General features: G+C 34.2%; 1 protein-coding gene across 3 annotated transcripts in view; it reads left to right on the plus strand.

Moving 5' to 3' along the window:
* Nucleotides 1–352: 352 nt before the first annotated feature.
* The window catches only part of LOC111805250 (exportin-7-like), a 21,574-nt gene continuing 10,961 nt past the window's right edge, over nucleotides 353–10,965 (plus strand). Inside the window, exons 1-10 of one of the 3 annotated variants that reach the window (XM_023690224.1) lie at nucleotides 353–863; nucleotides 953–978; nucleotides 1,115–1,363; nucleotides 1,455–1,615; nucleotides 2,334–2,399; nucleotides 5,318–5,435; nucleotides 5,558–5,667; nucleotides 6,316–6,411; nucleotides 7,711–7,834; nucleotides 8,516–8,583. In XM_023690224.1, coding sequence (XP_023545992.1) covers nucleotides 1,126–1,363; nucleotides 1,455–1,615; nucleotides 2,334–2,399; nucleotides 5,318–5,435; nucleotides 5,558–5,667; nucleotides 6,316–6,411; nucleotides 7,711–7,834; nucleotides 8,516–8,583 — 981 coding nt within the window. In that variant the 5' untranslated portion in view covers nucleotides 353–863; nucleotides 953–978; nucleotides 1,115–1,125. The remainder of the gene's footprint in view (nucleotides 864–952; nucleotides 979–1,114; nucleotides 1,364–1,454; nucleotides 1,616–2,333; nucleotides 2,400–5,317; nucleotides 5,436–5,557; nucleotides 5,668–6,315; nucleotides 6,412–7,710; nucleotides 7,835–8,515; nucleotides 8,584–10,965) is intronic. The other 2 variants (XM_023690223.1, XM_023690226.1) reach the window with 2 other exon arrangements.

Below are 10,965 nucleotides of genomic sequence, written 5' to 3' on the forward strand. Positions count from 1 at the left end.
AAGACTTTTGGATAGACGGACACGTAAGTAGGTGGCACCCACCTTGACTCGTGAATAAATAATAAAAAAATAGGTAACTTTTTTAACCGATCCGTACAAATTATTGGTGGGGATACTTTCCAGATCCTCGGAAGAGTAAACGGAAAATAACGAGTAGATTAACATTAATATAAGTGGAGCCCACCTTGTCTCGTCTAATTTATAGATCAAATGTTTAAGATTTTTACGACGTAAATCACCAAAAAAAAAAAAAAAAAAAAAAAAAAAAAAAAAAAAAAAANATAATGATAATAATAATAATAATAATAATAATAATAATAATAAGTCACAAAACACAAAATTTACGGTGATGCCAAGAGATAAATTTATATGCACATTCTGGCCCCTTCGAGAAAGCCATTTCTTGTGTTCTTCGTAGAATTGTGAGTTTCGATCAATCTCTCTTGAAGACGCCGTGAGAAGAGAATCAATCGAAGCTCTACAGCTTCGTCCAGTTACGTTTCCACTCCCAAAAGTCGCCTCCTTAATCTCCTTTTTCATCTCTGCGGCGATCTTCAATCTCTTGCCTGATTTCATCGGTGTCCTTTGCTTCCATCCCCCAGGAAGAAGAGGACATCTCCGGCGTTTGTACATCGTTATTTGTTCATCCTTCAACTTGATACTTTACTCCACAAGCTTTGCTAACGTGTAGCTGGTGTGTTCTTGATGATGATAACTTGATTATTTCTGATATGGATATCGGGAGTAACGTGAATCAATATATCAGCTGTTAGTTGAAATCAGACGTTTGAAGTTAAGAAGAAGTCCTGAATCCGTACTCGCTGTTAAAATCCTTGAATTCAGAAACCGACGTCAGGATAAGTGTATTTTTCTTGCCTCTGTATCTGTTTCTTAGTTTTTGTAGTTCTGCATTTTTACTTGATGCACTGAGATTTGTGTTGCTCGCGTACAGCTACTCTGCTGATTTCTGTTAACGAAGTGAGTCTTTTGTTTCTTTAGTGGATGGTTGAATCTGAAATGTGAAGATCTGTGAAGTTGTAATAAGCTGAACTGCGTAGCTTAACTGAACATAATGCTGAGATATCAGTGACTGTTTGCTAATTCGTTCTTTCAGATTCCGAAGTGATGGAGTTAGCTCAGTTAGAGGCATTATGTGAAAGACTTTACAATTCTCAAGACTCAGTTGAGCGAGCCCATGCCGAAAACACTCTGAAGTGCTTCTCCGTGAATACTGATTACATTTCCCAATGCCAATACATTCTCGACCATGCATTGACTCCTTATGCATTGATGCTTGCGAGCTCAAGTTTGTTGAAACAAGTCACCAATCATAGTCTTGCTCTGCAACTTCGTTTAGATATTCGTATTTTTCGAGTCTCTTCTCAACAATTTATTTTTGTAATCACCTTGCTAGTTTTTGCTTTCTAAATGTTGGCCATGAATATTACTTGTAGGAGGCTATCTTATTAACTACTTAGCCACCAGAGGGCCTGAATTGCAACCTTTTGTCAGTGCATCTTTAATTCAGCTACTATGCAGACTCACAAAATTTGGTTGGTTCGACGATGACCGATTTCGGGACATTGTTAAAGAATCCACGAACTTCCTGCGACAGGTGATGTGATCTTTAATAAAGCCCATGACATAGCTCATTTTAGAGCGGGCATCTTGTCCACTTCTCTTCTCACCAGAACAAGAAGAAAAACAAAGCCATTACTTTATAATCTAATTGGCTGTTGGCTGTTGTAGTGGGATAATGTCTCGTCCGGTTTAGGCTTAACGAAATGTTTCTGATCAATAAGAAAAAAAATCTCTGATATATATTATAATGGTATAAACCTTGGGTGTTATTTTCCATTATGATTGTTAGTTATTAATTGTTATTGTTAGCTGGTCATTACAGTTTGTGCAAGTCTCATGAAACCACGTGGCATATATTTTCTTTTATTCTACATTCACCATTTAGGTTGAATGAATTTTCTGTTATAACATAATTAGAGTGTAAAAGTATGCCGTGACCATACAACTTGCACAAAAAAATGAGTTAAGAGGGGTTCTGTTTGATTAGCAACTATTTACCTCTAAAAATTTTGAACTAGAGATTGAATAAAGTTGTTAAACAGGAATTCGTCATCATTTCATGGTTTAATATAGTAAATATATACAAGTCCATTCTATAAGATTGTACAATCCTAATACTTGCAAAAATATTCTTGTAGTTGCTCATATTCTTTTGAAATTATATTGTTTAAATTATCATTTCTATGACTAGTCCTCCACACGAAGTCTTTTTGTTCGGGAGACTGGCCCATTAACCTCCTCTTTTCATGCAGGCAACATCAGAACACTATGGCATTGGTTTGAAGATATTGAACCAACTTGTATCTGAGATGAATCAGGTAGGTTTTCTAATCGCCACCCTTCTTTATCTGAAAGTTACCATTCCATTTGGGAAAGAGAGGATTTAAATGCTGATGTATCTTTAGCATGTATTTTTCTTGAAAATGTTAAGTTGTAATCATAATCAATATTTTGTTGATGAGAGTAGTTACTTATGGAGCGTTCACTGTCATTCTCCCTTTGCTACTTCTTTGGTGGTAAAATCATAAGAACTAATTTACCTCGTGCCAGTGTACTATTATAATCTTTTATGGGTTATTTGATTGGAGAAGAACTTGATTTTGTAAGGAAAAACTTGTGCTCAACAATATTCATCCATTTAGGGAGGGATATTTCCTTACTTTCTAAAGATTACTGCTTTTCATGGGCTATTCTAAATGACGATGAAATTTCCACTTTCATACATAAGAAACATTCTTAAACTACCTCAATGTTTCCAACATAATTTAAGGTAGCTATGATGTGGTTCAATTCGGCTTAGAGTCAGACCACTTCTTATCCCGAAATCCTTTCCCCTAAAACCTCCACTCAATGCTTGCTGTTGATGAAGCATTCTGTTGAAGGAATTCTCAAGAATTTAACCAAAACTATCAAACTAACTCACTACATCGTATGTTGTTAAATTTCCAAGCTTGGATTTGTGGGGTATACGATAGATTGTTCGTTGTCCGTTTGCAAAATTAGTGATGGGATTGTTCGTTGTCCGTTTGCAAAGTTAGTGGCTCCTAGATTCGTGGAAGATTTTTAGTTTAAAGTGGTTGCTGGTCCTTTTCCTTTGTGGGAGGGAGATTTATTCGACCTTTCCTGTATTGTGAATGAATCAATGTGACGAGTAGGGAAAAAATTGACATCTTTGAGGAACTTGGGCTATAATTGAGGCAGTTTTGATGAGAAACAACAGGGCAATTTTATTTTATTTTTATTTTTTTGATGACATCTTCCACGCATTGACCTGAGAATGGAGTCAACTGCTAATGGCAATTCTTGCATTGTGGATAAATGCGTTTGTTTCTTAGATTTTTGGTCTGTTATGGTTATTGGCTATGGATGGTAGGTGTGAATTTTTAGAAGAAAGTCTTAGATTATTATTTTTCTCCACTTTTTGTGATGTGTCAGTTGAATGAATCGATTACTTATTTGTGCTTGGTTGCTTTATATATGCATATCGCATGTCAGTTGAATGAGTCAATTACTTATTTATGCTTGACTGCTATCTGTTACATGGAAGTGTGTGTTGTTCTGAAGGTTTGTTTGAGCTGAGGTTTTCCTAAATTCTTTCATGAGTTAGTTGTATGAGCAAAATTCCACGAATCTTTTGTAATCTCTTTTGCCCCCCCTCCCCCATGCGCGCTCATACACATACAAAAGTTACTTTGTGCATTGTCACTTTACATAAATAAAAGAAAAAGATAGATGAAAAAAGTAGAAATGGGCAGTACAAAAAAAAAAAAAAAGAAAAAAAAAAAAGAAAGAAAGAAAAGAAAAAAAAGCCCACTACTACTAGCAATGATGCCCATACAAAGGATCCTAATTAAAAAAAATCACAAAAAAGAGCTCTAATCAGCTCATGNAAAAAAAAAAAAAAAAAAAAAAAAAAAAAAAAAAAAAAAAAAAAAAAAAAAAAAAAAAAAAAAAAAAAAAAAAAAAAAAAAAAAAAGAAAGAAAGAAAAGAAAAAAAAGCCCACTACTACTAGCAATGATGCCCATACAAAGGATCCTAATTAAAAAAAATCACAAAAAAGAGCTCTAATCAGCTCATGTATGGATTCTGTTTTATTAATAATATTTTTCATTCAATGTTATGTTAGAATTTTTTCTTTATAATTTTGCTACTTGTTGAAGTAGATGTGAAATAGGATGATTTTTTATATACAGTAACTGTAAATGTATTTACTTGTGCATGGCTTCCGTATGAGCCCGTTTTAGTTTTTCCCTTTTAATGTTTTTTGGGGCTGGTGTCTTAATAAGGTATAAGAGTATTAATCTGTGATTGTATCAGACAAGGCTGGCTTTGCTGATATGTTTGTTTCTTTAGGCAAATAGGTTTTATGGTTGGAAACGAATATTTTGAAGACAAGTACAAAAATTTCCAACTTTTTGCTTGGAGTATTACCTTTAGGTTCCATTTAGGTGTCTAATTCCTTATATTTCTTCATCTGATTCATTCTATTTCTATTAATTTATTCTTATGACCCAAACTTTGTTTTTGTATCGTAGTTTTTTAGATAAGAGTTTTCCCCCTCTTCTCAACTTTGTTATTTCATTTTTTCTAAATAAAATAATGGTTTTATTTAAAAATGTCCTTTTGAGTAGGAACTGGCGATTGGCCTAAAGTAAAGATGTGTTACTGCTTATTGCTAGGACAGACACATTTCTATATCAATCGTTTTCCTACATGGTTTTGAGTTCACTCTAGATCATATTTGTGAGGATTAGAAACTAAACTTTTACTTGTTGATTGTAGGTGAAGACAGTTTCAGACGATTTTAGACAATGGTTATGTTCAAATACTTGTTGGAGGAAAGCATGTTTAGTGGCTTTTTGGGGGCTTTTGTGTATTTAGTTTTTAAATTTTAAATTTTATAGTGGTGTAATGTGCACACGAATTTCTCTCCCCCCTTGGTCTTCATAAAGGATCGCCCATCCTCCATATATTTTAGGTTGTAATGATTGACATTCAATTAATAAAAATTCTCATTTTGTTTGAAATAGCAAGTTTGCATTCAGAATCAGTATACCTATTTTGCTGCTGATGTTTATGTAGTTTTATATCGGTTGCCTGCAAGAATGTAGATTTATTTCTTTTTCTATTTTTCCGGCACCTCTAAGTTGAATTTCATATTGTATATTATTATTTACTTCGTTGTAATTTTTTGACATCAGCAACTTGTTCTTCTATTGACTGTTGAATTTTTAGCCTAATCAAGGATTCCCTTCAACAAATCATCGGAGAGTGGCTTGCTCCTTCAGGGACCAAGGGTTGTTCCAAATCTTCCAAATATCTTTAACATCCTTATGTCAGTTGAAGAATGATGGTAACGTGCTAATCTTACTTAGTTGTCAACATGACTAAACCAGTATTTTTGAATTATTTGAACCTTCCTATCTTAGAAATTTTGCTCGTTAACTGATAGATTTTTATTTGTGTGGCATACAGTAGCTGGTCGTTTGCAAGAATTAGCACTTTCTCTATCACTGAAGTGTTTATCTTTTGATTTTGTTGGGACCTCCATTGACGAAAGCTCAGAAGAGTTTGGCACTGTTCAGGTATTTCATTTAGTTATCTACCAGTTATCATTTAATTTTGCTGTTGAAGATTGGAATAGTCTTGGCAAGCATAGCACCTACAACAAATTTATGTAAAAGAAGCCTGAGCCTACCTTTATTCATTTATGGTTTGCTCTTTTATGAGAGAGGTGTAAAGTTTCAACACTTATTTTTCACTTATAAGTATTCTAGTTACATTTGGTGAGTTGCTTCAGAGTTTTGGCCTCTAGTGGTGCATACCTAGCAATTTCCTATATATTATTGCTCAGGTTTATAAGGGCAATGCTTTTGTTCGCAAAGTTCAGGCCTTTTGACTTTGCTGTTATGGCTGCTTATTGAGGTTTGTGGTTAGAAAGGAACCTGACAATTTATGCTAAGAGTGGAGATGCCCATGTACCCTCGATTAAGTTTGTTTTTATGAAGTTCTTTCGCCAAACCTTTGTCATATCTCTCTCTCTCTCTTTTCCTGAAGTGCATCATTCTAATCTCTCTTTTCTGAGGATGGGAGGAGACCTAATCCTCCTTGTTTTTCTTTTAATTGGTTGTTCACTAATGAAAATTTTCTTATNAAAAAAAAAAAAAAAAAAAAAAAAAAAAAAAAAAAAAAAAAAAAAGGATGATCATGGATTATGTTTGGTGGCCTTGCAGATTCCATCTTCTTGGAAGACAGTTTTGGAGGATCCATCAACTCTACAGATATTTTTTGATTATTATGCCATTACAAAAGCGCCACTTTCCAAGGAGGTTCATACAGCTTCTTATTTATGTATTTTCTGTTTTTTTTGGAGATATTATGATTCCTGATTTGAGGTCAAATGAGATCTACTAAAATAAGATTTTGGCATGAAAGTTATTTGTTCTCAATGTTTAGTGGGTATTAATTTCATTTCAAACTTGGCTTAAGATAACTGCCTTTAGATTAATGATTGTTTTGTTTAAATATCTATGAGCATCTTCAACAATTACCAGATCAGTTTGGTTTTGCCATTCAAGTTTTATTTTATTACACGAGATTTGAGTTCCTCAAGGTAATGAAATAATAGGGTGTTTTTGACAATTCTTTATTCCATTGTGAAGGAGAAGAACAAGATAATTTTTGAAGATAGAAACGAAGATATAGTGCAGTTTGGTCTGAAGTTCACATTTTAACACTGTTATGGATTTTTCATCTGAAATTTCATTCTTTCCTCCATCATTGATTTCGCACCATTGTGATCTTGCTATAATTTGTAATCTCTTTTGTGTATTCTCTTTTCATGTCAAGGTATTCCTGCTTTTTATAATTTTTTTTTTCCTGATGACTATAGCTATCTGCACTTGATTTCTGTTTATTGAGAAGCCAGGTAAAGCTCCTGGCTTTGCTTTAGTTGTTAGTTTTATTATTACTACTTAATTGAAGGGAGACATGTGGATATTAAAAAAAGAAAACATGTGTTAGATTAAAGGAGAGATGGTTGGCAACTTGGCATCTCCTCTGACAGGGTCTGGACCTACCTTCGGGTTTCCTTGTTTAACAGATACGGTTTAGGCTACACACTTCTCGCAGGTGGATCAATAAAACAAGAAAAGAAAAGTCCCACCACAAACTGTGCCTATACAAAGGAACTTAACTAAAAATTGTAAAAAGGCTCCACTTGTTGAGCATAACAAGCAACGGATGATAACCAACTCATTGGAACATTCATGGAGAGACATTTATAGATTTATCTAGATGTAGACCACACCCCTCTAAAAACTCTCAACCTCTCTAAAAGTTATCTTATATCGCTCTAGCCAAATGTTTCATCAGTAAAAAAAAATTCCTACTAAAGGCTCCCCCTTGTCTTGAAACGGTAGGTGGAACAATACCTTAAGAAATTTGGTTTATATTCCAGGTTTATCTTTTTCTGGTAGCATTGAACAGCATTGAGTCGGTGTTTCTTATATCCATTTTTGGAAACATACTAGTTATTCACCGCTAGTCTCTTAAATTCTGGATTCATTTGCTCTTTTATTTTCCAGTTTAAACATGCTTTCTTATGGGTTTCCACAATTCTCTTCTAGGCACTGGAATGCCTGGTTCGACTAGCTTCCGTTAGACGTTCTTTGTTTACAAATGATGCTGCTCGTTCAAAATTTTTGGCCCATCTTATGACAGGAACTAAAGAAATCCTACAAACTGGTCAAGGTGTGTTTATTATTGCATCCTTCACATACAAGTACACACACACGCATCTATCTATCTATATATATCTTTTGTTTCACTTCTTCCTGAACAATCACAAACACTTTTTTGGTTATGAATCTACTACTAGAAACTCAATACTCAATGCGTAAGCTTTGCATTCAATGTGTATTCTTGAATAATGTAATTTTTCAATTATTCAACCATTTCATTTTACCAACTTTACTGTTAGGCAGATCAGTCAACATTTCTATGTTTCGATGCAACAGAAAGATGTTATTTGTAACAAGTACATGTACCATGTTATGTTTATACCTTTATGTGTTTGTAGTACTAATTGCTGAGTAGATTTGAGTTAAACTACTGGTGGTGCTTGAATTTCTTCCAATATGCTCATTATTTACGTTAAATAAAAGGTGAAGTTTTGAATTTGTGGTATTTATAAGATTATAAGAGTTCTCTGTATAACTGATGATTATTATGCTTCATGGCTAACCAGGTTTTATCTAGCTAATGTATCCCAATAAGTTTGGCTTTGTTAGCTTCGTCCTAATGGTTTGCCTTGTAATCTTGAAAAGTTGTTTGTTCTTTTCAAACCTAGATTTTCTTTTGTTTGTTGATTGGTTTAGTTTATATTGCATTCATTCACTTTTTTCTATTTATCTAATTTTTATTGGTAATCAGGTCTCGCCGATCATGATAATTACCATGAGTATTGCCGTCTTCTTGGACGTTTTAGGGTGAACTATCAGGTATTCTTGTTCTCCTGCTCTGTAGCTGCTTTCACTTGAAATATGTGCCTGTGCGTGGATATACGTCTATTTTAGTTGGTTGATGATATGATGGCTTATGGTACAACGTTTTGCATATTTTGTGTCTATGTTTAACATTGTGCATTATTTTAGCAAATTTTTTTTTTCTCTTATTACGTGGCGGCAAACAGTTTTATGGGCAGTTCCTGAAACTTTTGTATATCTCTATGAATACATCGATTATGTGTTGGGCTAGTAGTTGATTGCTTTACAACTATCTGGATTCAAAGCATTAACCTCGGTGATCAGAGGAGCTGAGAAATGATGCCCTTTTCTTTGAGTATAGGGTAGATGATAAAGTTCAATAAATCAATAAATCAGTTCTTCACCTCTTTAACGTGTAAGGATTTAGAAGACTCAATGCCATTAGGGAATCATCTAAAGGCGTGTTTGTGGTCTCAATAGGAATCTCTTTAACAACCGGAGTAATAGGAACAACTGTTGAATCTCCAAGGCCTTGATGTGGAAATTTAAGTTGAGCATGCAAGCATTGGTCATTAGATGCATAAATGATAACTAAGTTTTCCTTTGAAGCATGCAAAATTTTTGATAGGGGTAAACTACTATGCTGAGAAGACTTTTCATCTTCAATTACTGAGCTGATACGAATAATGTCCAATGGATTTGAAAAGTCTTTTACAACCAAAGTGCTCACATAAGACATTGAGATAAAAGGAAATCAATTGAAGTGATATCCTCAAATTGAAGAAGAGAATTATCCTTTTTTAGATCAGTGATTTCATTTGAAGCTGGGATGAAACCACATAAGTTCTCTTCTGAACTTCAATGTAACTTACACTATAATATGACAAATTTAGGGGTTTAGATGAAACTTGAATCAAACAACCGAAGTAATGACTGATTGCAATGAAACTGAGCATATTCCATGAAGAGTTAAGTTCATGATTTTAATCCGAACTCTATAACCTTTATGGTTTGCTGTGCTTGCTATTTTCCCATATTTCAATCTTCAATTGGAAATGACTAATATTTAACCATTTACCCAAAGGACCAATACCAACTAAAAGATTAGCATCTTACATTGAAGTAAAGCTTTCTTATCTATAAAAGGATTAATAAAAAAAATGGTTCCAAAGTGCACTTCAATGACCCACTTGATATCTTTCTAATCACCATGCACATTCAAATAAGAAACTACCAACGAGGAGCTCCAATTTAAATCAACAACTTTTTATCTTTTCTAACACAAAAAGAGGATTTGGAGATGGAGGGTTTAGGACCAATCAAATCTTCCACCGATGGAGGAGAAGTTAGGCGAGATGATTTGGTATAAATCTTACATGTTGATCACAAATTACAATCCAATTTGGTATACGTAAGACCAAATTCAGCTATAAATTCTGTGTAACACTAATTGAGTCTGTCCTAAACATTTTGGAGTAAGAGTCATTTGCCATTTTTTCTATTGCATCTAAGGTGCTAGTTCGGTAATTCCAAACTAGCGATCCATTTCCTGTCATGTGATTGGATGCACCATTATCTACGATCCAAGGCTTCACTAATTTTTGGTAAGTTGCTAGGGCAACTGGGATATTTCTGTGCCATGCCACCAATCTTACATTTTGTATTGTGGTAACCAATGATCCTTCTTAGTTCTTTGATTTGATGAAGAGTTGGTTCCGCCTTCATGCTTTGGATTAAAAATAGGACAAAAGGCAATGAAATATTGCGTAACTAGGACAACAAAGTATTATGGCTTGAATTGGAACACCAAAAAATTAATATAGTGCAAAGAAACCCATTCAGTCTAGTGTTTAGATGGGCAACTGGTAGTGGTAGTGAAGTGATCGATATCAGTGGAAGCGGGTTGACACAAACATATGTGAATGATCTTAGGAAATCAGACACCAATGGTGAAAGCGGTTGAAACACGAGTCATGATTGAAGAAACTGACAACAGCGGAAGGACTTGAGAGGGACTGACGGGTGAGTGGAGATACCAGAGTTGTGGGCTATCTAGAGTTCGTAGACACGAACAAAGAGTAGGGTTGATAGACGTAAACCATGAACCACCAACAATGGTTGATAGACACGCACTAAGACGAGCAAGTCACAAACAATCCTCGGAGATGATGACGCTGATGAAGAGAACATCTAGGGTTTTATTTGAGGATGTTTTGACGGCTAGAGCTTCTTTTCCTTACTTTGATACCATGAAGTTTTCTAATATTCTATTCCGGTTGTTTGTAGCTCTTTTTGTTGTCATAATATTCTATTCAAATCTTCACAATGGTGCTTGCTTTTTTTTTTTTTTTTTTTTTTTTTTTTTTTTTTTTTTTTTTTTTTTTTTTTTTTTTTTTT

This window comes from Cucurbita pepo, chromosome LG11, assembly GCF_002806865.2.
Source record: "Cucurbita pepo subsp. pepo cultivar mu-cu-16 chromosome LG11, ASM280686v2, whole genome shotgun sequence".
NCBI classification, from domain to species: Eukaryota; Viridiplantae; Streptophyta; class Magnoliopsida; order Cucurbitales; family Cucurbitaceae; genus Cucurbita; species Cucurbita pepo.